Here is a 27,622-nt window from a genome sequence, read left to right as displayed (position 1 = left end):
CCACTTGCTGTTGTAATTCAGTCATTGACTAACGGTTCCTAATCTCAGTGAATGGTGGTGTCAGAGAGGACATATCATAGATCATTACAGTATAAATAAAAACCAGGCTTGGAAAAACTTCAGTTTATTGTCGAGTAAGGAAACATTTACATCTCATCTTGTCCAGAACTTGAGAATCAGATTATTTCATTTCTGTCTCTAACATCACCCAGATAATCAATATAATCCCTTTTTGTAATTTTAATAATTTTAATTTCCTAATTAAAAAGTTAGACAATGTTGCATTTTGTCCCGCTCTTGTCAAACCAAAGCATTGCACCGAGTTTAGATCAACCATGAACAAAACCAGCTCAATGTTTCACCAAAATATCACATCTGATAAAATATCAATCCATCAATTCTACTTTGAATGTTTCACAATAAATGTTTTGAGTAAAAAGCCACAAATACTGACTAAATGCTGTGATCAGTTCAGATACCTACACATGATGCAAAAAAAACCTCAGCTTTTCACCAAACCTCGAGAACATAAAAACACAACCTGGGACCTGAACGCTTTGTGCAATCCTTCCACTCTTAGCCCCTCCTTGCCATATGCCAAACATGGTTTGAATAGAAAAAACAGATCTGGGACCAGGCTATGAAAAAATATATACCTTTTCATGGAGTCATTGAAGTTCATCAGACGTCTGAAACCAGTAGAGATGAGAAGCTTGAAGTCAGTTTTTCATGGAGTCCATGACGTTAAAGCTGCAGAAATCACTCCATTTCCTTATTGCTAAAATTCTAATAGTTGGCCTAATTTCTGTTTGTGACAACAACAAAAAAAATCATATATAGTGTAGAGAATAAATTGTTCAATCTAAACCAGTGAAATATCTTTTCCATAACCAAAAATATTGCTGTTTCAAGCTGGTGTAAAAAAAAAAAAATAAAAAAAAAAAGTGAAAGGTGCAAAAACAAAATGGGAAGCATAGAAATAGTCCGCATAGAACCCATCTACCGCTTCTTAGACTTATTTTCAATGAGAATGCCAGCTCTATAACTCATATTTCTATGTGAAATCGGTCAAACCCCCCCCCCAAAAAAAGTTTCATATTGCAGCGTTAAGTTGTCAGACAGAAAGTTTAGTCTGTCCCTTTAGATATTTTGTCAGTGAATGACACTGCATTTCCAGAGAGAGATGAGGAAGTGAGTCTCAGGATGGGCTGGATGCATACTGCTGCAGTAGCTGAGAGTAGCAGGCGTCACAGACGTGTTCAGGGTTGATGGAAGAGGGAAGAGGAAGCTCATTGGTCAGACAGCGGTCACAGAACACCCCTCGACAGTTAGCACAACGTCTCTAGAGAGAGAAGAGAAACAGTTCATGTTTTAAAAAAACAGGAGGATTTAATGCAGAACTTGATGTTCAGTTCCCAGTTGAGCCAGAGACTAGAGAACTGCAGAGATGCACCACTTCCACATTGACGTTTCCTGGTGGAGGATCACGAGGATGTACAAACATGGTCAGTGTATCCCTTCAGTTTGAGGAAGCCATTATGTCTGAAGAAGAAGTGGTTAGGTGTAGGTGGAGTACCTTGGTCTTCGTCATGGACTCGTCCTGTTCACATAGAGAGCAGATAGATGCCTGGCCGATCTCAATACAAGACTGGTCCTGGAAAGGAGAACGTCTGCATTAAGGTATATTGTACATATTTAACATTATTGTGCTTTCGGAAAGTATTCAGACCCCTTCCCTTTTTCCACGTTACGTTACAGCCTTAATCTAAAATGTATTAAAATAAAAACAACTCTACAATCTAGACACACTACCCCATGATGACAGAGAAAACGGGCTTTTTGCATTTTTTGCACATTTAAAAATAAAAAACAGAAATACCTGATTTACATAAGTATTCAGACCCTTTGCTATGAGACTCGAAATTGAGCCGCATCATGTTTCCATTGATCACCATTGAGATGTTTCTACAACTTCATTGTAGTCCACCTGTGGTAAATTCATTTGATTGGACAAGATTTGGAAAGGCACACACCTGTCTATATAAGGTCCCACAGTTGACAGTGCATGTCAGAGCAAAAACCAAGCCATGAGGTCAACGGAATTGTCTGTAGAGCTCCGAGACAGGAATGTGTTGAGGCACAGATCTGGAGAAGGGGAAGAAGAAAAAAAAATGTCTGCAGCATTGAAGGTCCCCAAGAACACAGTGGCCTCCATCATTCTTAAATGGAAGAAGTTTGGAACCACCAAGACTCTTCCTAGAGCTGGCCGTCTGGCCAAACTGAGCAATCAGGGGAGAAGGGCCTTGGTCAGGGAGGTGACCAAGAACCTGATGGTCTCTCTGACAGAGCTCCAGAGTTCCTCTGTGGAGATGGGAGAACCTTCCAGAAGGACAACCATCTCTGCAGCACTCCACCAATAAGGACTTTACGGTAGAGTGGCCAGACTGAAGCCACTCCTCAGTAAACGACACATGACAGCCTGCTTGGAGTTTGCCAAAAGGCACCTAAAGGACTCTCAGACCATAAGAAACCAGATTCTCTGGTCTGTTGAAACCAAGATTGAACTCTTTGTCCTGAATGTCAAGCGTCACATATGGAGGAAACCTGGCACCATCCCTACGGTGAAGCATGGTGGTGGCAGCATCATGTTGTGGGGATGTTTTTCAGCAGCAGGGACTGAGAGACTAGTCAGGATCGAGGGAAAGATGAATGGAGCAAAGTACAGACAGATCCTTGATGAAAACCTGCTCCAGAGCGCTCAGGACCTCAGATTGGGGCGACGGCTCACCTTCCAATAGGACAACGACCCTAAGCACAAAGCCAAGACAATGCAGGAGTGGCTTCGGGACAAGTCTCTGAATATCCTGGAGGGGCCCAGCCAGAGCCCGGACTTGAACCCGAACGAACATCTCTGGAGAGACCTGAAAATAGCCGTGCAGCAACCTGACAGAGCTTGAGAGGATCTGCAGAGAAGAATGGGAGAAACTCCCCAAATACAGCTGTGCTAAGCTTGTGGCGTCATACCCAAGAAGACTCAAGGCTGTAATCACTGCCAAAGGTGCTTCAACAAAGTCCTTAGTCAAGGGTCTGAATACTTATGGAAATGTAATAGTTTTTATTGTTTATAAACTTGCTTCATCATTACGGGGTATTTTGTGGCAAAAAAACGATTTAATCCATTTTAGAATAAGGCTGTAACGTAACAAAATGTGTAAAAAGTAAAGCGGTCTGAATACTTTTTTTTATTTAACACTTCAAATGGTAGAAACAGACATGTTATACATACAGTTGAAGTTGGAAATTTACATACACCTTAGCCAAATACATTTAAACTCAGTTTTTCACAATTCCTGACATTTAATCCTGGTAAAAAAATTCCCTGTCTTAGGTCAGTTAGGATCACCACTTTATTTTAAGAATGTGAAATGTCAGAATAATAGTAGAGAGAATGATTTATTTATGCTTTTATTTCTTTCATCACATTCCCAGTGGGTCAGAAGTTTACATACACTCAATTAGTATTTGGTAGCATTGCCTTTAAATTGTTTAACTTGGGTCAAACATTTTGGGTAGCCTTCCACAAGCTTCCCACAATAAGTTGGGTGAATTTTGGCCCATTCCTTCTGACATAGCTGGTGTAACTGAGTCAGGTTTGTAGGCCTCCTTGCTCACACACACTTTTTCAGTTCTGCCCACACATTTTCTATGGGATTGAGGTCAGGGCTTTGTGATGGCCACTCCAATACCTTGACTTTGTTGTCCTTGAGCCATTTTGCCACAACTTTGGAAGTATGCTTGGGGTCATTGTCCATTTGAAAGACCCATTTGCGACCAATATTTAATTTCCTGACTGACGTCTTGAGATGTTGCTTCAATATATCCACATACTTTTCCTCCTCATGATGCCATTTATTTTGTGAAGTGCACCAGTCCCTCCTGCAGCAAAGCACCCCCACAACATGATGCTGCCACCCCTGTGCTTCACGGTTGGGATGGTGTTCTTCGGCTTGCAAGCATCCCCCTTTTTTCCTCCAAACAAAATGATGGTCGTTATGGCCAAACAGTTCTATTTTTGTTTAATCAGACCAGAGGACATTTCTCCAAAAAGTACAATCTTTGTCCCCATGTGCAGTTGCAAACCGTAGACTGGCTTTTTATGGCGGTTTTAGAGCAGTGGCTTCTTCCTTGCTGAGTGGCATTTCAGGTTATGTCGATATAGAACTCGTTTCACTGTGGATATAGATACTTTTGTACCCGTTTCCTCCAGCATCTTCACAAGGTCCTTTGCTGTTGTCCTGGGATTGATTTTCACTTTTCTTACCAAAGTACGTTCATCTCTAAGCGTCTCCTTCCTGAGCGGTATGACAGCTGCGTGGTCCCATGGTGTTTATACTTGCGTACTATTGTTTGTACAGATGAACTTGGTACCTTCAGGCATTTGGAAATTGCTCCCAAGGATGAACCAGACTTGTGGAGGTCTACAATTTATTTTCTGAGGTCTTGGCTGATGGTCTTTTGATTTTCCCATGATGTCAAGCAAAGAGGCACTGAGTGTGAAGGTAGGCCTTGAAATACATCCACAGGTACACCTCCAATTGACTCAAATGATGTCAATTAGCCTATCAGAAGCTTCTAAAGCCATGACATCATTTTCTGGAATTTTCCAAGCTGTTTAAAGGCACAGTCAACTTAGTGTATGTAAACTTCTGACCCACTGGAATTGTCATACAGTGAATTATAAGTGAAATAATCTGTCTGTAAACAACTGTTGGAAAAATTACTTGTGTCGTGCACAAAGTAGATGTCCTAACCGACTTGCCAAAACATTTGTGGAGTGGTTGAAAAACGAGTTTTAATGACTCCAACCTAAGTGGATGTAAACTTCTGACTTCAACTGTATTTAACACTTCAAAATGGTAGAAACAATTGTACAAGGGAGGTCCTACGAAGAAGAGATCTAGAAATACCGTAGTTTGAAGAGAATTCTTCAGGAATCTTACCTGTTCATCCTGATTTTGTGACAATGACCTAGAGAGAGAGAGAGAGATGTCAAGCTATTGGTTCGTAAGGCGATGCAGTAGGACGACACTGTACATGTTTTCAGGACTAAACCAGAGAGACTAGACATGTTTACAGGGCTAAACCAAAGAGACATGTTTTCAGGGCTAAACCAAAGAGACATGTTTTCAGGGCTAAACCAAAGAGACATGTTTTCAGGGCTAAACCAATGCTTACATGTTTGAACCCAGACTGCTCTTGTCCTCCAACATGTTGCATAGATGCTCATTCTCCTTTTTGACGGCCTCCAGTTCCTATGACAGAACAACATGGCCATGTCAGTCCTTGAATAGACAGAGACTTCAGGGTGGTTTTCAGGAACGTGTCGGGGTCTACCTTCCTGATGTCGTCCACCTGTCTGGGGTCTCCTTGGGGTGTTGAGGCCCTCTTCTCCCCAGGGTGTATGTGTAGGCCACCACCTCCCTGCTCTCTCTCCCTCCTCTGCTCCTGCTCCAGGCTACATCTGACACACACACACGTTTTCATATCAAGTACAAAACCTTGAAATCTGAACAAATAATTGAATGTAATGTTTTTATTAATTGACTGAATACATCTGAGTCTATAGAGCAGTACGAGCTGCAATGTTGGTCCCTTTGTTTCATGAAATAAAAGATCCCAGAAATGTTCCAAACGCAAATTTTTTTTATTTCTCACACATTTGTTTACATCTCTTAGTGAGCATTATCTTTGCCAAGATAATCCATCCACCTGACAGGTGTGGCATATAAAGAAGCTGATTAAACCGTATGATCATTATACAGATGCACCTTGTGCTGGGGGCAATAAAAGGCCACTCTAAAATGTTTTGTCAAACAATGCCTCAGATGTCTCAAGTTTTGAGGGAGCGTCCAATTGGCATGCTGACTGCAGGAATGTCCAATAGAGCTGTAACCAGATAATTAAATGTTAATTTCTCTACCATACGCTGCCTTCAATGTCGTTATAGAGAATTCGGCAGTACGTTCAACTGGCCTTACAACCGCAGACTGCCTCTGCGAGCAGGCCTTTCTAATCGACCTGGCCTGGGTATCCTGGAAGGATATTGACCTCATCCCATCAGTAGAGGATGCCTGGTTGTTCTTTAAAAGTAATTTCCTCACCATCTTAAATAAAAAAATGTAGAACTAAGAACAGATATAGCCCTTGGTTCACTCCAGATCTGACTGCCCTCGACCAGCACAAAAACATCCTGTTGCGTTCTGCATTAGCATCGAATAGTCCCCGTGATATGCAACTTTTCAGGGAAGTCAGGAACCAATACACAGTCAGTTAGGAAAGCTAAGGCTAGCTTTTTCAAACAGAAATTTGAATCCTGCAGCACAAACTCCCAAAAGTTCTGGGACACTGTAAAGTCCATGGAGAATAAGAACACCTCCTCCCAGCTGCCCACTGCTCTGAGGCATGGAAACACTGTTACCACCGATAAATCCACGATAATCGAGAATTTCAATAAGCATTTCTCTATGGCTGGCCATGCTTTCCACCTGGCTACCCCAACCCCGGCCAACAGCTCCGCAACCCCCGCAGCAACTTGCCCAAGCCTTCCCCATTTCTCCTTCACCCAAATCCAGATAGCAGATGTTCTGAAAGAGCTGGACCCCTACAAATCAGCTGGGCTGACAATCTGGACCCTTTCTTTCTAAAATGATCTCAAGCCATTGTTGCAACCGATATTACTAGTCTGTTCAACCTCTTTCGTATCGTCTGAGATCCCTAAAGATTGGAAAGCTGCCACGGTCATCCCCCTCTTCAAAGGGTGAGACACTCTAGACCCAAACTGTTATAGACCTATATCCATCCTGCCCTGCATTTCTAAGGTCTTCGTGAAGTCAAGTTAAAACAGATTACCAACCATTTCGAATCCCACCGTACCTTCTCCTCTGTGCAATCCGGTTTCCGAGCTGGTCACGGGTGCACCTCAGCCACGCTCAAGGTACTAAACGATATCATAACCGCCATCGATAAGAGACATTACTGTGCAGCTGTCTTCATCGACCTGGCCAAGGATTTTGACTCTGTCAATCACCGTATTCTTATCAGCAGACTCAACAGCCTTGGTTTCTCAAATGACTGCCTCGCCTGGTTCACCAACTTCTTCTCACAGAGTTCAGTGTGTCAAATCAGAGGGCTTGTTGTCCGGACCTCTGGCAGTCTCTATGGGGGTACCACAGGGTTCAATTCTCGGGCCGACTCTTTTCTCTGTATATCAACGATGTCGCTCTCGCTGCGGGTGATTCCCTGATCCACCTCTACGCAAACGACACCATTCTGTATACATCTGGCCCTTCTTTGGACACTGTGTAAACAAACCTCCAAATGAGCTTCAATGCCATACAACACTCCTTCCGTGGCCTCCAACTGCTCTTAAATGCTAGTAAAACTAAATGCATGCTCTTCAACCGATCGCTGCCCGCACGTGCCCGCCCGCCCGTCCAGCATCACTACTCTGGACGGTTCTGACTTAGAATATGTGGACAACTACAAATACCTAGGTGTCTGGCTAGACTGTAAACTCTCCATACAGACTCATATTAAACATCTCCAATCCAAAATGAAATCTAGAATCGGCTTCCTATTTCACAACAAAGCATCCTTCACTCACGCTGCCAAACATACCCTCGTAAAACTGACTATCCTACCGATCCTCAACTTCGCCGATGTCAATTACAAAATAGCCTCCAACACTCTACTCAGCAAATTGGATGCAGTCTATCACAGTGCCATCCATTTTGTAACCAAAGCCCCATATACTACCCACCACTGCGACCTGTATGCTCTCGTTGGTTGGCCCTCGCTACATATTCGTCGCCAGACCAACTGGCTCCAGGTCATCTATAAGTCTTTGCTAGGTAAAGCTCCACCTTATCTCAGCTCACTGGTCACCATAGTAACACCCATCCGTAGCACGCGCTCCAGCAGGTATCTCTCACTGGTCATCCCCAAAGCCAATTCTTCCTTTGGCCGCCTTTCCTTCCAGTTCTCTGCTACCAATGACTGGAACGAACTGCAAAAATCACTGAAGCTGGAGACTCATATCTTCCTCACTAACTTTAATAAGCACCAGCTGTCAGAGCAGCTCACAGATCACTGCACCTGTACATAGCCCATCTGTAAATAGGTAGTTGGGTGGGCTATCTCTTCCCCATACTGTTATTTATTTACTTTTTTCTGCTCTTTTGCACAGCAGTATTTCTACTTGCACATCATCTGCTCATCTATCACTCCAGTGTTAATCTGCTAAATTGTAATTACTTCGCTACTATGGCCTATTTATTGCCTTACCTCCTTACTCCATTTGCACACACTGTATATAGATTTTTCTATTGTGTTATTGACACTTTGCTTTATCTTGGCCAGGTCACAGTTGTAAATGAGAACTTGTTCTCAACTTGCCTACCTGGTTAAATAAAGGTTAAAATAAAAAATAAACAACCGCAGACCACGTGTAACCATGCCCATTGTCGTGCCATTCATCACCTCATGTTTCAGCATGATAATCCACAGCCCCATGTCATGAGGCAAATGGTGGTCACACCAGATACTGACTGGTTTTCTGATCCACGCTCCTACAGTTTCTTTAAGTTATCTGTGACCAACAGAGTCATATCTGTATTCCCAGTCATGTCAAATCCATAGATTAGGACCTAATGAATTTATTTAAATGGACTGATTTCCTTACAGGAAGTGTAACTCAGTAAAATCGTTGACATGTAGTGTTTTTTTTATTTTATGTTCAGTATATATAAATCCAAATCAATGTATTGATCCTGATAATTACCTGTGTTTCCGTAGTCGTTCCACCTCCAGCTGTAGAGAGTCTATCTTGTCTCCAAACTCCTGTTTAAACAGTCTATTATCCTCCACAGCCTGGTCCCGCTCCCTCTCCGCCTGACGGGATCTGGACCGGGAGGGGGCAAGGTGAACGGCGGGGGGGGGGGGTAAAATGAACTCATGGAAAAATGAAAATTAAACAAGAACTCATGAACTAAAGTTCAAAAATGTAAAACGACAGAACTGAGAAATGAAACTAAAAGAAGAACTTGTGAACTTTAGGTTAAATTAAATGAAGAAAAAGAAGATGGCCACAACAAACACATGGTAAATGAAAAGAAGAAAACATGGTGGGTAGAGAGACTCCATTTCAACAGAAAAGAGAAACAGGAAGAGACCTAAAAGAAAGCTAGGATACGTCGAAAAGGAAGCGACGGGAACAGAGACTCTTCCTCCCATCATCCAGAAGCAGACCAGAAGTTTGTATTGAATATTTTTATTATTATGCTAGTATTGACATCTAAAAGGTAAATAGTATTGACTACAGTTGACATTAAGGTAAATAGATCCACATACACGGCATTTCCTTTTAAACTTGCTTCTCTCTGGGAATACTTTAGCATTCTCATTCTGATCTGGACTGACCTTTCACACAACCAGTACATCCTTACATGGTGATTTGGGTTGTTGTTCAATGGTAGATGTGTTGTTCAGTGCTCTGGGGTGAGATTCCCAAAAACAACACACACACACACACATATATATGTTGTTTATCTTTAGCAGTAAGACCTTGTTAAATCCATCGGTAGGCAATAGAAGAACGATGATCTGAATGCTAAAGATGATATTTTCTTTTGACAAAATTCTGATTAGAGGAGGAAGCAGAACTACCAAACTGTGTGTGTACTGTATGGAGTCCGACGTCGTTATACTGTAATTACTGTGTTATCTTTTTTAACCTTGGGGTTTAGACTTGAGTTGGGCTTAGTGTCTGGTCTAAGGACCGATGTCTGTAGGGCCGCTCTTAGAACATAGGCTGTACACCGGAGCAATATACACTTATGCATTCCTATGGTATTTACAGTGGGGTCCTAAATTATTGACACCTTTGATAAAGATGTGCAAAACTGACTGTACATAATAAATATTTAAAATGTTGAGATATATTGTATGCAAAAAAAAAGATTATTTTAAACTAATTTTTAAAAAACGTTTAAAAAAAAAAAAAAAACATTTGCTCAGAAAAATAAGATTTTGTTTAAATAGGGAAGGGGCATACAGTCAGACTGCCCTTTTGAATTCAAATCAGATGTTTTAAATGGGTTTCACATCCAGAGACTGGCTACTGGGTAGAGTTCCATGATGCCACTGACCTTAACAAAGAGCCTCAGGACCAGTGGAAGCAAAACCTCTGTGTTCAGGTCATCTGACCAAAGCACCGGTTACAATCCAGGTGCAAATGCCGTTTATCAAACTCCCAACGTTTACATTTGTTGGATGACAGGAACATGGAGCACCTTGGCCACACACCAGTGGTGGGTTTAGTGTCTAAATGAGAATGTATGAGCAGAGAATAAACCCATAACTACTGTACAATATGATGGTGGATCTTTGATGTTTTGGGGCTATTTTGCTTCCTCTGGTCAATAGCGTCATGAAATGTAACCAGTACCAGGACATTTCTTAGCCAAAAACCTGGGTGCATCTGACAGGAGACTGAAACTCTGAACACAAGCGGGTCTTCTAGCAAGACGATAACCCCAAGCACACATCAAAATCCACAAAATAAAAATAGATGACTTGTTAAGCAAAAATGTCTTTCTCTGAGCAATTGTATATTTGTATAAAATAATATCCCAAGCATACAATATATCTCAGTATGATTTCTTTTATACGGTAATTAGTGCTCCTTGTACTCAAGCGTGGCAATAATTTCAGACCCCACTGTATCTATATAGTAACAGGCTCTGAGGTATAGCCTACGGTCCTTATAGTCTAAGCTTAGGACCTATGCTACTGTTGGCAGAGATGGGCTATATTTCTGTTACATGTATTTGAAATATGTATTTCAATTACTTAAGTATTTTGTAAATTTGTATTATTTCACCGGCCTAAACTACACTCCAATGTATTCTGTAACAAGATACTTTCGAAAGATGTCATTCGTATTTTCGAAATACTTTTCTATACCATTTTTTTATTTTTTTATAGCAATTCACGATTTTGTGGCCCCCTTTCACCCTGAATTGGTATCAGTCGTTTGATGGCACTACGGTGTGATAAGAACGTCTGCTGAATGATCTAAACATACATGTATACGTAAAAATGAAGAATTGCAAAGCATGCTGAGTATTATTTGAATGAGCTCCGCCCCAGAAAAAAAAAGGCCAATAATAATAATAATAATACCCAGTGTGCTTTGCAGTTCATTTTGGTCTGTTCATTTTCATAATACATTTTGGTCACTCAAGCCTTCCGCATCCTTCGGTTTGTCTGGCGCCTTGCTAAACTAGTGTGCTCGCATACTTCCTTTAAGTCCTTTGCTTGAAAAACGAGAGAGAAAAAAAAAAGCGGCAATAGTACTGTTTGTCCATCTTAAGATGCCGTAGCCACTTCCTCAAAATAGTTAGAACGAATTTAAGATAACTCAAGAAATCCGTCATTGCCGTTTTTTTTGCCGAGGAGATCCTAGTCCCGCAATTTTAGAAGAAAAAAAAACGGGCCAAAATGTCATCGTAATATACACGTATGAACTGTCCTTAGTGTTCGGGAAGGGAAGCATACGGACGTCTTTACAGTCAGTGCATTCGACTAAGGTAGATAACAACATATCACAGTCACAGTCATAGCAAGTAAAACGTGAGGATTTTGTTGCTGTTCGCGGACCGCCTACTTGCAAATGTATTTCTGTATACAAATACAAAATACATGTATTTTAAGTATTTTGTCGTTTATTTTTGATACACAGATCTTTATGGTATTTTTTTTTTTTTTTTTTTGCCAATTCTTGACTGTAGGGGGCTTCAGGGAGTCCATTTACAAGAAACAGCAGTATCCAGTTACATTTTTCAGAATAGTACACCTCTCTCTCTCTTCCCGAAAATGGCTGACATCCCAAACTCAAAGTCTTGTATCAGGGAACATTCATTACATGTGGGGGATCTGATATCTTTATTATTATCATCATCAGGAATGAACCCAAGCTAAAGTCCTGAAACTCAGCGAGCAGAGTGGAGCCCCCCCTCTGCACTGCTAGCATACCAACATAAAAACACATGGAAGAACAGAAAATGAGGCTAGAGGAAGCCAGAGACACTGTCTCAGTCAGGAGAGTAGAGGTTTAGGAAAGAAAATGTAATTTAACACTAGAGAAGGAAAGGAACCGCAACAGATGTCATACCAAAAAAATAAGTAACCTAGTTAAAGGGATAGTCCAGGATTTTGGCAATGAGGTCCTTTATCTACTTCCCTAGAGTTAGATTAACTCGGGGATACCATTTTTAATGTCTCTGTGTGCAGTTTGAAGAAAGTTGCTAACTAGCATTAGCGGAATGACTGGAAGTCTATGGTATATGCTAGCAGACCCGATAGCATTCCAGTCATTGCGCTAACATTAGTTAGCATGATCGCAGATGCCATAGACTTCCAGTCATTCCGCTAACGCTAGTTAGCAATTGCGCTAGCGCTAGTTAGAAACTTCCTTCAAACTGCACGAAGAGACGTACAAAATGGTGTCCACAAGTTCATCTAACTCTAGAGAAGTAGATACATGGCCTCATTGCCAAAATCCTGAAATATCCCTTTAAGTAATTTCTATATTATGCAAATATTGGTTTTCTGATTTGGATCAGGGTTTATCAAACTATGATGTGGGTGTCATTCTGGGAAACAGAAGAGCGGGGAGGGAGGACTACTGTTGCTTCTGAAGCAGTTTCTCTGCGTTGGAACTCAAGCTTCTGGCCTGCTTCACACAGTCTTCCTCACTGTGAGGAGGAAGAGGTAAAGAACCAAGAAATGAAAGGGATGGAGAAATGGAAAGATAAAAGAAAGTAGCGATGGATAGAATAGAAAGAGGAGTGGAAGAGGAAGAGTTATTAAGCCCTGAAAAGAACATGTTTAGATAGATCTGAGAGTCAAAAACACTGCCGTGAGTCTGTCCAAAGCATTGTCAGAGGAGATCCTCTCTCAATCCAGGACTGGTCCTCATCTGGATCCATGAAATCCATCCTAAATGCTTTGGGTAAACTCCAGTCCTATTATTCTGAGGCGTAGACTACCGGTGTGGCGGCGTAGTAGACTACCGGTGTGGCGGCGTAGTAGACTACCGGTGTGGCGGCGTAGTAGACTACCGGTGTGGCGGCGTAGTAGACTACCGGTGTGGCGGCGTAGTAGACTACCGGTGTGGCGGCGTAGTAGACTACCGGTGTGGCGGCGTAGTAGACTACCGGTGTGGCGGCGTAGTAGACTACCGGTGTGGCGGCGTAGTAGACTACCGGTGTGGCGGCGTAGTAGACTACCGGTGTAGCGGCGTAGTAGACTACCGGTGTAGCGGCGTAGTAGACTACCGGTGTAGCGGCGTAGTAGACTACCGGTGTGGCGGCGTAGTAGACTACCGGTGTAGCGGCGTAGTAGACTACCGGTGTAGCGGCGTAGTAGACTACCGGTGTAGCAGCGTAGACCAAAGTAGTCAGGGCTCTAAATGAACCATTTTCAATGTTAGCACTGGTGCTCCCAAATGTAAAAAGTTAGGATCGATAAAGCCTATATTGGGCTTATGTGAAATGTAGCTACTTTTGAAGCACATGCTGTGTGCTAGAAACAAATTACCCTTTTTAAAAAACATTGTTTATGTTGATACAAAAACCTGACATTTGAAATTAAAGTTATTTGTGGAATATAAGGTTTCCACATTGTGAAAAAAATAAAACACCACTATTTTCCTATTGAGATGCAGTATAGTGAAATTGAACACTATCTCTTTAAGAACATCAAGTTAGTGAGTGACAACATGCAAGAGATCAGTCATTCCTTTATTGCAGTGGTCAGCAACATTTTATGAGTCAAAATGTAAGCTGAGATCTAGTGGTCTGATATAGAAACTGTAAAAAAAAAAAAACACATGACTTATTCAAACCAGTTCTGTAGCAGAGGTTTATGCAATAAGCTATAGGCCTAATACATTATCACCGTAAATTGGCTATGCTTGAATTGCTCTGCCAATGTTTTTTCTTCTCAGACCATTTACCTTGAGATATATTATCACACCGGTAATAGATAGACAATAGACAATTATTCTATTGTCTATTACTTGTGAGGCACAGCTGAGTGAACATAAATTGAATTTTATTTTATTTTAATGGACTCATGGTGCCCTGCATCTGATGGACAGTTTAAACAGAGGGAGGGGAGAGAGCAGCAGAGGATCTTCCTCTCACCATCTGTCCCTCCCTCCACTGAAACTGACCAAAATGGGGACACCGTCTTCCAGCTGACGGCAAAACTCCAGTCACATCACCGCATTATTTTACTAAGATGTCGCCTGGAGAAGAAGGCTGATGTTTTTTACGTGTCCCCAACCAATTGTGTTTTTTTTGTTTGTTTATTTGCGTTGTTTGTAACGTATTTATTTATTTTTTTAACTTATTTTGTACATAATATTGCCGCTACCATCTCATACGACCGAAAATAACTTCTAGACATCAGGACTGTGATTACTCACCACGGACTGGCAGAATCCTTTTTCTCCTTTAACGAGTCTGACGAGGCCGACGCGAACGATATACTGCTTTCTCGGGAACAGGCCCAGATCTCTGTGATTTGCGTGATGAGAATGCAGAGAAAAAGGGGCCAAAGCGCAGGCTGCCTTCTGAGAATTCGTAGGCGATCGAATAAACACCCACTTCCTTCCATTCTGCAACGTGGAATCTTTGGAGAATAAAATAGATGACCTACGCGGAAGATTAAACTACCAACGGGACACTCAAAACTGTAACATCTTATGCTTCACGGAGTCGTGGCTGAACGACGACACTATCAACATACAGCTGGCTGGTTATACGCTGTACCGGCAGGATAGAACAGCGGCGTCTGGTAAGTTAAGGGGCGACGGACTATGTATTTTTGTAAATAACAGCTGGTGCACGATATTGAAGTCTCGAGCTATTGCTCGCCTGAGGTAGAGTACCTCATGATAAGCTATAGACCAAACTATGTACCTTGAGAGTTTATCTGCATTTTTCGTAGCTGTTTACATCCAACTACAGACTGAGGCTGGCACTAAGACAGCATTGAATGAGCTGTATTCCGCAGTAAGCAAACAAGAAAACGCTCTCCAAGAGGCGGCGCTCCTAGTGGTCGGGGACTTGAATGCATGTTAAATGTGCAACCAGAGGGGGAAAAAAATTAAAATAAAACTCTAGATCACCTTTACTCCACACAGAGACGCGTACAAAGCTCTCCCTCGCCCTCCATTTGGCAAATCTGATCATAATTCTATCCTCCTGATTCCTACTTACAAGTAAAAACTAGAGCAGGAAGTAACATTGACTCATCAATACAAAAGTGGTCAGATGAAGCAGATGCTACGCTACAGGACTGTTTTGCTCAGACTGGAATATATGTTCCGGGATTCATCCAATGGCATTGAGGAGTACACCACATCAGTCATCGGCTTCATCAACAAGTGCATCGATGATGTCGTCCCCACAGTGACCGTACGTACGTACGTACCCCAACCAGAAGCCATGGATCACAGGCAACGTCCACACTGAGCTAACGGCTAGAGCTTTCAAGAAGCGGGACTAACCCGGAAGCTTAACCGAAATCCCGCTACGCCCTCCGACGAACTATCAAACAGGCAAAGCATCAATAAAGGACTAAGATTGAATCATTCTACACCGGCTCCAATGCTCGTTGAATGTGGCAGGGCTTGGAGACTATTACAGATTACAAAGGGAAGCACAGCCGAGAGCTGCCCAGTGACACAAGCATACCAGACAAGCTAAATTATTTCTATGCTCGCTTCAAGGCAAATAACACTTACACATGCATTAGAGCACCAGCTGTTCCGGAAGACTGTGTGATCACGCTCTCCGCAGCCGATGTGAGTAAGACCTTTAAACAGGTCAACATTCACAAGGCCGTGAATGTACCATGACGTGTACTGCGAGCATGCTAACATGTTTAACCTCTCCCTGACTGAGTCTGTATTACCAACATGTTTTAAGCAGACCACCATAGTCCCTGTGCCCAAGAACACTACAGTAACCTGCCTAAATGACTACCAGCCTGTAGCACTCATGTCTTTAGCCATGAAGTGCTTTGAAAGGCTGGTCATGGCTCACATCAACACCATTATCCCAGAAACCCTAGACCCACTCCAACTTGCCTACCGCCCCAACAAATCCACAGATGATGCAATCTCCATTGTACTCCACACTCCTCAGGGGTGAGTACTCAGTCCCCTCCTGTACTCCCTTGTTCATTCATCACTGCACGGCCAAGCACGACTCCAACACCATCATTAAGTTTGCCGATGATCACCGACAACGATGAGACAGCCTATAGGGAGGAGTGTGGTGTGGTGACCTGGCAGTGTGGTGCCAGGATCACAACCTCTCCCTCAACGTGATCAAGACCAAGGAGATGATTGTGGACTACAGGAAAAGGAGGACTGAGCACGCCCCCATTCTCATCAACGGGGCTGTAGTGGAGCAGGTTGAGAGCTTCAAGTTCCTTGGTGTCCACAACACCAACAAACTAACATGGTCCATGCACATGAAGACAGTCGTGAAGAGGGTACGACAAAACCTATTCCCCCTCAGGAGACTGAAAAGATGTGGCATGGGTCCTCAGATCCTCAAAAGGTTCTACAGCTGCACCATCAAGAGCATCCTGACTGGTTGCATCAGTGCCTGGTATGGCAACTGCTTGGCCTCCGACCGCAAGGCACTACAGAGGGTAGTGCGTACGGCCCAGTACATCACTGGGGCCAAGCTTCCCGCCATCCAGGACCTCTATACCAGGCAGTGTCAGAGGAAGGCCCTAAAAATTGTCAAAGACTCCTGCCACCCTAGTCAAACTGTTCTCTCTGCTACCACACGGCAAGCGGTACCGGAGCGCCAAGTCTAGGTCCAAGAGGCTTTTAAACAGCTTCTACCCCCAAGCCATAAGACTCCTGAACATCTAATCAAATGGCTACACAGACTATTTGCATTGCCCCCCCCCATAGCCATAGGCCTATAGGTGCACTTGATTTGTTTTCCAGGCCCGGGGGCGTACGGCACTCAGGGGCAGCGGTACAGAGAAGCCCGGGCCGTATGGCACTCAGAGGCAGCGGCACAGAAAAGAACGATCTTAACAACAATTATTCTGGGTGGTAGTTTTTCCTAGTCTCACTGGTGCACCCTAATAAAAATTCCAGATTCTCACAGCAAAATATTTAGGAGCATATGCAACTAAAATATTCACGCTTTAGAGCCCTGAGTGGAGTGGTGTAGTGGACTTTAGAGCCCTGAGTGGAGTGTGGAGTGCACTTTAGAGCCCTGAGTGGAGTGTGGAGTGCACTTTAGAGCCCTGAGTGGAGTGTGGAGTGCACTTTAGAGCCCTGAGTGGAGTGTGGAGTGCACTTTAGAGCCCTGAGTGGAGTGTGGAGTGCACTTTAGAGCCCTGAGTGGAGTGTGGAGTGTGAAGATGGGGTTCCCTCCCACCTGATCTCTAGCTGTTTTATAGTCCCAGCCATCTGATTGGTCTTCTCCTCTAGGCGACTGATGACCTCACTCTTCTGCTTGCCGCTCACCTCCGAGCTCTGTGGACACCAGGGTTGGGATCAATTACACTTCAATTCCCTTAACTGAAATTCCAATAACTGTGCGTTAGTGTCGGTCTTTGTAAAAATATATATATATATATATATTACATTTATAAAGAGCCTCTCTCTCACACCCAAGGCGCTCCAAAACGTGTACCTGGGACTTCTGCGCTAGCTGCTGGTTGAGGGTCCGGAGATCATCCAGCTGTTGTCGGAGCTCCACCAGAGCATCCTGTTTCTCACACATATCCGTCTCTAACATCTTCATAGACAGCTCCATTTCCTGCTTCATACCGATCTGAACCTCCAACTCCTTCTCTACATCCTGCAGGGAGAGAGGGATGGATGAGGGAGAGGAGGGGATGGAGGAAGGACAGATGAATGAGGGAGAGGAGGGGATGGAGGAAGGACAGATGAATGAGGGAGAGGAGGGGATGGAGGAAGGACAGATGAATGAGGGAGAGGGGGGGATGGAGGAAGGACAGATGGATGAGGGAGAGGGGGGGATGGAGGAAGGACAGATGGATGAGGGAGAGGGGGGGATGGAGGAAGGACAGATGGATAAGGGAGAGGGGGGGATGGAGGAAGGACAGATGAATGAGGGAGAGGGGGGGATGGAGGAAGGACAGATGAATGAGGGAGAGGGGGGGATGGAGGAAGGACAGATGAATGAGGGAGAGGGATAGAGAGACGATCTGCACCTCCAACTCCATGTCCTGAGGGGGATGGAGGATGGAGAGATAGAGGATGGAGAGATAGAGGATGGAGGGAATATCTGATCCATGTCAGGAATAAAGGGGCAAACAGAGAGAGAAACTGACCAATCGTAGCAGAGTTTCCTCCTTCAGCTGTTTGCGTGCCTCTCCCAGCACCTGGCCGTCTGCCAAGCCGTCCCCTGCCCGCGACGCCTGGGGCGAGACATCACGGAGCACATAACACAATTATTACACCCTACATATCACGGTTATAAAGCTTTATAAAAGACACATCACACATTCACCCTACAACATACAGCCAAGTACACCCTACATATCACAGTTATAAAGCTTTATAAAAAGACACGTCACACATTCACCCTACAACATACAGCCAAGTACACCCTACAACTTACAGCCAAGTACACCCTACAACATACAGCCAAGTACACCCTACAACATACAGCCAAGTACACCCAACATAAAAGATCATTCTAAAAATGTTTGAGGGGTGGACAACCTTGCGACTGGACTCTAGCTGGTAGGAGCTCTCCTCCTTGACTCGTTCTACGTCCTCTTGTAGGGTGATGATCCTGTTGTTGGCTACTGCAAGCTGGACAGACAACACACCAGGTTACAAACAGACATTACTAATGTTGTCTACTGCAAGCTGGACAGACAACACACCAGGTTACAAACATTACTAATGTTGTCTACTACAAGCTGGATTTTAGAAAAGCATCTCCCAGCCCCATAGTGTAGCGGCAGAATACATGGTAGAAATGAGAACGTGGTAGAAACTAACCCGCCCACCTCTTCAGTGAGCTTGGTGTTGGACTTCTCCATAGTGTCCACTTTGGCCTGCAGGTTGTTGACCGAAGCACTCAGGTGTCTGTTGAGCTCTTCAACATAGTTCTTCTGGTCCAGGATGGCTGTGATCTGTCCATCCCTGTTGGGAGACAAGATGAAAATAGAAAACATGTGGTAAGCAGCAAAACACCTCGTTGAAACATGCAGCAAACTAACAGACCCAAGGCTCCCACTAGGGCCGTGTCTCCTTCCAGAGGGATGTTTAGACCCAAGGCTCTCACTAGGGCCCTGTCTCCTTCCAGAGGGATGTTTAGACCCAAGGCTCCCACTAGGGCCGTGTCTCCTTCCAGAGGGATGTTTAGACCCAAGGCTCCCACTAGGGCCCTGTCTCCTTCCAGAGGGATGTTTAGACCCAAGGCTCCCACTAGGGCCGTGTCTCCTTCCAGAGGGATGTTTAGACCCAAGGCTCCCACTAGGGCCGTGTCTCCTTCCAGAGGGATGTTTAGACCCAAGGCTCCCACTAGGGCCCTGTCTCCTTCCAGAGGGATGTTTAGACCCAAGGCTCCCACTAGGGCCGTGTCTCCTTCCAGAGGGATGTTTAGACCCAAGGCTCTCACTAGGGCCCTGTCTCCTTCCAGAGGGATGTTTAGACCCAAGGCTCCCACTAGGGCCGTGTCTCCTTCCAGAGGGATGTTTAGACCCAAGGCTCCCACTAGGGCCCTGTCTCCTTCCAGAGGGATGTTTAGACCCAAGGCTCCCACTAGGGCCCTGTCTCCTTCCAGAGGGATGTTTAGACCCAAGGCTCCCACTAGGGCCCTGTCTCCTTCCAGAGGGATGTTTAGACCCAAGGCTCCCACTAGGGCCCTGTCTCCTTCCAGAGGGATGTTTAGACCCAAGGCTCCCACTAGGGCCCTGTCTCCTTCCAGAGGGATGAGGCTCCCACTAGGGCCCTGACTCCTTCCAGAGGGATGTTTAGACCCAAGGCTCCCACTAGGGCCCTGTCTCCTTCCAGAGGGATGTTTAGACCCAAGGCTCCCACTAGGGCCCTGTCTCCTTCCAGAGGGATGAGGCTCCCACTAGGGCCCTGTCTCCTTCCAGAGGAATGTTTAGACCCAAGGCTCCCACTAGGGCCCTGTCTCCTTCCAGAGGGATGTTTAGACCCAAGGCTCCCACTAGGGCCCTGTCTCCTTCCAGAGGGATGTTTAGACCCAAGGCTCCCACTAGGGCCCTGTCTCCTTCCAGAGGGATGTTTAGACCCAAGGCTCCCACTAGGGCCGTGTCTCCTTCCAGAGGAATGTTTAGACCAAAGGCTCCCACTAGGGCCCTGTCTCCTTCCAGAGGGATGTTTAGAGCCAAGGCTCCCACTAGGGCCCTGTCTCCTTCCAGAGGGATGTTTAGACCCAAGGCTCCCACTAGGGCCCTGTCTCCTTCCAGAGGGATGAGGCTCCCACTAGGGCCCTGACTCCTTCCAGAGGGATGTTTAGACCCAAGGCTCCCACTAGGGCCCTGTCTCCTTCCAGAGGGATGTTTAGACCCAAGGCTCCCACTAGGGCCCTGACTCCTTCCAGAGTGATGTTTAGACCCAAGGCTCCCACTAGGGCCCTGTCTCCTTCCAGAGGGATGTTTAGACCCAAGGCTCCCACTAGGGCCCTGTCTCCTTCCAGAGGGATGAGGCTCCCACTAGGGCCCTGACTCCTTCCAGAGGGATGTTTAGACCCAAGGCTCCCACTAGGGCCCTGTCTCCTTCCAGAGGGATGTTTAGACCCAAGGCTCCCACTAGGGCCCTGTCTCCTTCCAGAGGGATGAGGCTCCCACTAGGGCCCTGTCTCCTTCCAGAGGAATGTTTAGACCCAAGGCTCCCACTAGGGCCCTGTCTCCTTCCAGAGGGATGTTTAGACCCAAGGCTCCCACTAGGGCCCTGTCTCCTTCCAGAGGGATGTTTAGACCCAAGGCTCCCACTAGGGCCCTGTCTCCTTCCAGAGGGATGTTTAGACCCAAGGCTCCCACTAGGGCCCTGTCTCCTTCCAGAGGGATGTTTAGACCCAAGGCTCCCACTAGGGCCCTGTCTCCTTCCAGAGGGATGTTTAGACCCAAGGCTCCCACTAGGGCCCTGTCTCCTTCCAGAGGAATGTTTAGACCCAAGGCTCCCACTAGGGCCCTGACTCCTTCCAGAGTGATGTTTAGACCCAAGGCTCCCACTAGGGCCGTGTCTCCTTCCAGAGGGATGTTTAGACCCAAGGCTCCCACTAGGGCCCTGTCTCCTTCCAGAGGGATGTTTAGACCCAAGGCTCCCACTAGGGCCCTGACTCCTTCCAGAGTGATGTTTAGACCCAAGGCTCCCACTAGGGCCGTGTCTCCTTCCAGAGGGATGTTTAGACCCAAGGCTCCCACTAGGGCCCTGTCTCCTTCCAGAGGGATGTTTAGACCCAAGGCTCCCACTAGGGCCCTGTCTCCTTCCAGAGGGATGTTTAGACCCAAGGCTCCCACTAGGGCCCTGTCTCCTTCCAGAGGGATGTTTAGACCCAAGGCTCCCACTAGGGCCCTGTCTCCTTCCAGAGGGATGTTTAGACCCAAGGCTCCCACTAGGGCCCTGTCTCCTTCCAGAGGGATGTTTCCTCAAGGTGAGGAGAGGAGGGACTCACCCTTCTACTGTCTTGCTGCTGTGACCTCCGTCTTTAAGATACATGGAGAAGTCTATCACCCCGACCTGGAAACAGGAAACAGACAAGACAGTGGTATTAACACTTCAGTTAGGAAGAGAAACACAGAATCAAGGTCTCCAGTTGAAAACTCTCGTTTTTGAAAACTCTCATATAAAATATGTGGACTGATGTGGATTATCCCGGTCAAATAAAGCTAATACAGCGGCTTCGGAAAGTATTCAGACCCCTTGAATTGTTCCACATTTGATTATGTTACAGCCTTATTCTAAAATTGAATTATTATTATTATTTTCTTTTTCTTTTTAAATCTTCAGCAATCTATACACAATACCCCATAATGACAAAGTGAAAACAGGTTTTTTGAAATACCTGATTTACATAAGTATTCAGACCCTTTGCTACGACTCGAAATTGAGCTGCATCCTGTTTCCATTGATCATCCTTGATATGTTTCTACAACTTGATTGGAGTCCACCTGTGGTAAATTCAATTGATTGGACATGATGTGGAAAGACACACACCTGTCTATATAAGGTCCCACAGTTGACAGTGTATGTCAGAGCAAAAACCAAGCCAAGAGAACGAAGAACTTGTCCGTAGAGCTCCAAGACAGGATTGTGTCGAGGCACAGATCTGGGGAAGGGTACCAAAACATTTCTGCAGCATTGAAGGTCCCCAAGAACACAGTGACCTCCATCTTTCTTAAATGGAATAAGTGTGGAACCACCAAGACTCTTCCTAGAGCTGGCCGTCTGGCCAAACTGAGCAACCGGGGGAGAAGGGCCTTGGTCAGGGAGCTGACCAAGAACCTGATGGTCACTCTGACAGAGCTCTAGAGTTCCTCTGTGGAGATGGGAGAACCTTCCAGAAGGACAACCATCTCTGCAGCACTCCACCAATCAGGCCTTTATGGTAGAGTGACCAGACGGAAGCCACTCCTCAGTAGAAGGCACATGACAGCCCACTTGGAGTTTGTCAAAGGGCAAAAGACTCTCAGACCATGAGAAACAAGAAACATGGATTGTGTATGTGTGCCATTCAGAGGGTGAATGGGCAAGACAAAATATTTAAGTGCCTTTGAACGGGGGTATGGTAGTAGGTGCCAGGCGCACCGGTTTGTGTCAAGAACTGCAAAGCTGCTGGGCTTTTTCACACTCAACAGTTTCCTGTGTGTATCAAGAATGGTCCACCACCCAAAGGACATCCAGACAACTTGAAACAGCTGTGTGAAGCATTGGAGTCAACATGGACCAGCATCTTATCCAGAGCGACTTACAGTAGTGAATGCATACATTTCATTTCATGCATTTTTTTTTTTTGTACTGGCCCCCCGTGGGAATCGAACCCACAACTCTGGCGTTGCACACACCATGCTGGCATTGCAAACACCATGCTCTACCAACTGAGCCACAGGGAAGGCCCGCATTCGACACCTTGTAGAGTCCATGACCTGACAAATTGAAGTGGTTCTGAGGGCAAAAGGGGAGGAGCAACTCAATATTAGGAAGGTGTACTTATATGGTACTGTATTCTGTAACTACAGTGTAAATGTATAGTGTACTGTAACTACAGTGGAAATGTATAGTGTGCTGTAACTACAGTGTAGAACATCAACCTGTGAGTCCAGGTCTTCTCCCTTCATACAGAGGTTGGCATCGATGACGTTCAACCCAACCAGCAGCCCGGCAATCACGGCTCCCTCCTCCTCCATCATGAGCGCATTGGCCTCGTAGAACTCACTGTTAGCGCGCGCACACACACACACACACACACACACGTCATTTAGCAGACGCTCTTATCCAGTAGTGAATGCATACATTTCATACATTTTTTTTCCTTTTTCGTACTGGTCCCCCATGGGAATTGAACCCACAACCCTGGCGTTGCAAACACCATGCTCTACCAACTGAGCCACACGGGACCGAACACACACCATTGGCCTCCTTAAACAACTCACTGTTAACACACACACACACACACACACACACACACACACACACACACCTCACTGGCAACGTATGCTCTCGCTTGCACGCACACACCTGAGCAGGTCCTTCCTGTTGATGATGGTCTTCATGTAGTCTGACAGCTTCTTTTGCATCAGGGCCAATCGCAGCCAGGCCCGCCCTCTTCCTAACGGGGTTCTGGTGAGTGACGGGTTACATAAATCAGATAGACTATTATGACAGGGGTTTGTTTACACCAATCACATATGAACTGAACGGTGAGTGACAGAGATTTACACCAATCAGATAACGTCAATACACACCGCGCATTAGCCATGGCAAAAATGCATAGAATTGTAGGAAATTTGCTTCAAAAGAGAAAGAAATTCTCAGCTCAATGGAAATATTTGTAGCATTGTATCTCTACCCCATTAACATACAGTTGAAGTCAGAAGTTAACATGCACTTAGGTTGGAGTCATTAAAACTCATTTTTCAACCACTCCACAAATTTCTTGTTAACGAACTATAGTTTTGGCAAGTCTGTTAGGACATCTACTTTCTGCATGACACAAGTAATTTTTCCAACAATTGTTTACAGACAGATTATTTCACTGTATCACAATTCCAGTGGTCAGAAGTTTACATGCACTAAATTGACTGTGCCTTTAACCTCTCTTAGGTAGGGGGCAGTATTTTCACATCCGGATGAAAAGCATGCTTAAAGTAAACTGCCTGCTACTCAGGCCCAGAAGCTAGGATATGCATGTAATTGGTAGATTTGGATAGAAAACACTAAAGTTTCTAAAACTGTTAAAATAATGTTCAGCCTCCCACTGTTTTCAAAGGCTGTCACTTTTATTATATGGCGAAATCGTCCCCGGTTGCAGTTCCTAGGGCTTCCACTAGATGTCAACAGTCTTTAGAAAGAGTTTCAGGCTGGTTTTTGGAAAATGAGGCAGAAATGTTTGTTTTTCTAGGTGGCTCCCATTCTGGCTGTAGTGTTTCCAAGCACGTGGAAGAGTGCGTGTTCTTTGGTATTTTTTTCCGGTAAAGACAATAACGATTCTCCGGCTTAAATTTTATCGTTGATTTACGTATTAGGGTACCTAAGGTTTGATTATAAACGTTGTTTGGAAAATGTTTATTAGTAATGTTTGGGATTCATTTTGATGGAGGGAAACGGTGGATTATTGACTGAAGCGCGCCAGCTAAACTGAGTTATGGATATAAAGAAGGACATTATCGAACAGAAGGACCATTTGTGATGTATCTGGGAGCTTTTGGAGTGCCAACAGAAGAAGATCAAAGGTAAAGCATTTATTATATCGCCATTTCTGACTTTCGTAACGCACCTGCCTGGTTGAAATATGTTTTTCATGCTTGTGTGTGCGGGGCGCTGTCCTCAGATAATCCCATGGTGTGCTTTCGCCATAAAGCCTTTTTGAAATCTGACACAGAGGCTGGATTATCCAGAAGTTAAGCTTTATTTTGATGTATTACACTTGTGATTTTATGAAAGTTAAATATTTATAATTCTGTAGTTTGAATTCCGCGCTCTGCAATTTCACCGGATGTTGGCCAGGTGGGAAAATAATCCCAGAACAACAGCAAAGGACCTTGTGAAGATGCTGGAGGAAACAGGTACAAAATTATCTATATCCACAGTAAAACAAGTCCTATATCGACATAACCTGAAAGGCCGCTCAGCAAGGAAGAAGCCACTGCTCCAAAACCGCCATAAAAAAGCCAGACTACGGTTTGCAACTGCACATGGGGACAAAGATTGTACTTTTTGGAGAAATGTCCTCTGGTCTGATTAAACCAAAATGGAACGGTTTGGCCATAACGACCATTGTTATGTTTGGAGGAAAAAGGGGGAGGCTTGCAAGCCGAAGAACACCATCCCAACCGTGAAGCACGGGGGTGGCAGCATCATGTTGTGGGGGTGCTTTGCTGCAGGAGGGACTGGTGCACGTCAAAAAATAGATGGCATCATGAGGAGGAAAATTATGTGGATATATTGAAGCAACATCTCAGGACATCATTCAGGAAGTTAAAGCTTGGTCGCAAATGGGTCTTCCAAATGGACAATGACGCCAAGCATACTCCCAAAGTTGTGGCAAAATGGCTTAAGGACAACAAAGTCAAGGTGTTGGAGTAGCCATCACAAAGCCCTGACCTTAATCCATAGAAAATTTGTGGGCAGACCTGAAAAAGCGTGTGTGAGCAAGGACGCCTACAAACCTGACTCAGTTACACCAGCTCTGTCAGGAGGAATGGGCCAAAATTCACCCAACTTATTGTGGGAAGCTTGTGGAAAGCTACCCGAAAACGTTTGACCCTAGTTAGCAGCTATGGACCCCTGACCTGTTCACCGGACGTGCTACCTGTCCCAGACATGCTGTTTTCAACTCTCTAGAGACAGCAGGAGCGGAAGAGATACTCTCAATGATCGGCTATGAAAAGCCAACTGACATTTTCTCTTGAGGTGCTGACCTGTTGAACCCTCGACAACTACTATGATTATTATTATTTGACCATGCTGGTCATTTATGAACATTTGAACATCTTGGCCATGTTCTGTTATAATCTCCACTCGGCACAGCCAGAAGAAGATTGGCCACCCCTCATAGCCTGGTTCCTCTCTAGGTTTCTTCCTAGGTTTTGGCCTTTCTAGGGAGTTTTTCCTAGCCACCGTGCTTCTACACCTGCATTGCTTGCCGTTTGGGGTTTTAGGCTGGGTTTCTGTACAGCACTTTAAGATATCAGCTGATGTAAGAAGGGCTATATAAATAAATTTGATTTGATTTAAAACAATTTAAAGGCAATGCTACCAAATAAATAATTGTATAAGTAAACTTCTGACCCACTGGGAATGTGATGAAAGAAATGAAAGCTGAAATAAAATCATTCTCTCTACTATTATGGCATTATAGGGCGATGCAGTCTTACTTGAGTCCTGGCAGGTCTTTGACGCTGGCCGTGATCTCTCCAGCCTCAGGGGTGAGTTTCTCCACCAGCTCCAAGGCCCCCCAGAAAGACTTGTTCTGCCCCAGGAACGTCTTCTTGTCTGGGGGGGGTCGGTAGAGGAAGGGTGTTTGAGGACAAGCAGATGAGGGGTGTTAGGCAAAGGGTCTGGGTTAAGACCAACAAAGCTTTAGTTTCGTTTTTTTTATGCTTAAAACCTCTGGGCTAAACACTAAGTCGCGTAAATGTACAAAAACCAATAGCTTGTAGTGGTCACGTACATACAGTTCCTTCAGTAAGTATTCATACCCCTTGACTTATTGCACATTTTGTTGTGTTAGTCTGAATTCAAAATTGATAAACAAAAACAATATAATCGTCACCCGTCTACACACAATACCCCCATCATAAAGTGAAAACATGGTTAGACAGTTTTTCTAATTTATTGAAAATAAAACAGAAATATCTAAATTAATTATTCACACCCCTAAGTCAACATGTTAGAATCATCTTTGGCAGTGATTACAGCTGTGACCCTTTCTGGGTAAGTCTCTAAGAGCTTTGCACACCTGGATTGTACAATATTTACACATTATTATTTTTAAAATTCTTCAACCTCTCTCAAGTTGGTTGTTGATTATGATAGACAGCCATTTTCAAGTCTTACCATAGATTTAAGACAATTTAAGTCAAAACTTGTAACTAGGCCACTCAGGAACGTTGAACATCGTCTTGGTAAATAACTCCAGTGTATATTTGACCTTATGTTTTAGGTTATTGCCCTGCTGAAAGGTTAATTAATCTCCCAATGTCTGGTGGAAAGCAGACTGAAGTAGGTTATCCTCTAGGATTTTCCCTGTGCTTAGCTCTATTCCGTTTCTTTGTATCCTAAAGAATT

At 44.6% G+C, this 27,622-nt stretch overlaps 1 protein-coding gene across 5 annotated transcripts in view; it reads right to left on the bottom strand.

Annotated features, from left to right (window-relative positions):
• Positions 1 to 108: 108 nt before the first annotated feature.
• Positions 109 to 27,622, bottom strand: part of rufy3 (RUN and FYVE domain containing 3) — a 43,348-nt gene continuing 15,834 nt past the window's right edge. For 3 of the 5 annotated variants that reach the window (XM_045695454.1, XM_014143554.2, XM_014143555.2), the window contains exons 3-17: positions 26,710 to 26,827; positions 23,852 to 23,953; positions 23,425 to 23,548; positions 21,789 to 21,853; positions 19,150 to 19,285; positions 18,857 to 18,949; positions 18,463 to 18,549; positions 17,799 to 17,966; positions 17,541 to 17,638; positions 8,840 to 8,959; positions 5,395 to 5,521; positions 5,236 to 5,312; positions 5,001 to 5,028; positions 1,577 to 1,654; positions 109 to 1,342 (exon numbers count right to left, since the gene is read on the bottom strand). In XM_045695454.1, coding sequence (XP_045551410.1) covers positions 1,199 to 1,342; positions 1,577 to 1,654; positions 5,001 to 5,028; positions 5,236 to 5,312; positions 5,395 to 5,521; positions 8,840 to 8,959; positions 17,541 to 17,638; positions 17,799 to 17,966; positions 18,463 to 18,549; positions 18,857 to 18,949; positions 19,150 to 19,285; positions 21,789 to 21,853; positions 23,425 to 23,548; positions 23,852 to 23,953; positions 26,710 to 26,827 — 1,565 coding nt within the window. In that variant the 3' untranslated portion in view covers positions 109 to 1,198. Of the gene's footprint in view, positions 1,343 to 1,576; positions 1,655 to 5,000; positions 5,029 to 5,235; positions 5,313 to 5,394; positions 5,522 to 8,839; positions 8,960 to 9,312; positions 12,816 to 17,540; positions 17,639 to 17,798; positions 17,967 to 18,462; positions 18,550 to 18,856; positions 18,950 to 19,149; positions 19,286 to 21,788; positions 21,854 to 23,424; positions 23,549 to 23,851; positions 23,954 to 26,709; positions 26,828 to 27,622 lie in introns of those variants that run through there. The other 2 variants (XM_014143556.2, XM_014143557.2) reach the window with 1 other exon arrangement.

The sequence above is a fragment of the Salmo salar genome, chromosome ssa15 (assembly GCF_905237065.1).
Source record: "Salmo salar chromosome ssa15, Ssal_v3.1, whole genome shotgun sequence".
Taxonomy (NCBI): domain Eukaryota; kingdom Metazoa; phylum Chordata; class Actinopteri; order Salmoniformes; family Salmonidae; genus Salmo; species Salmo salar.
This window is presented reverse-complemented; position numbering and strand designations above follow the sequence as displayed.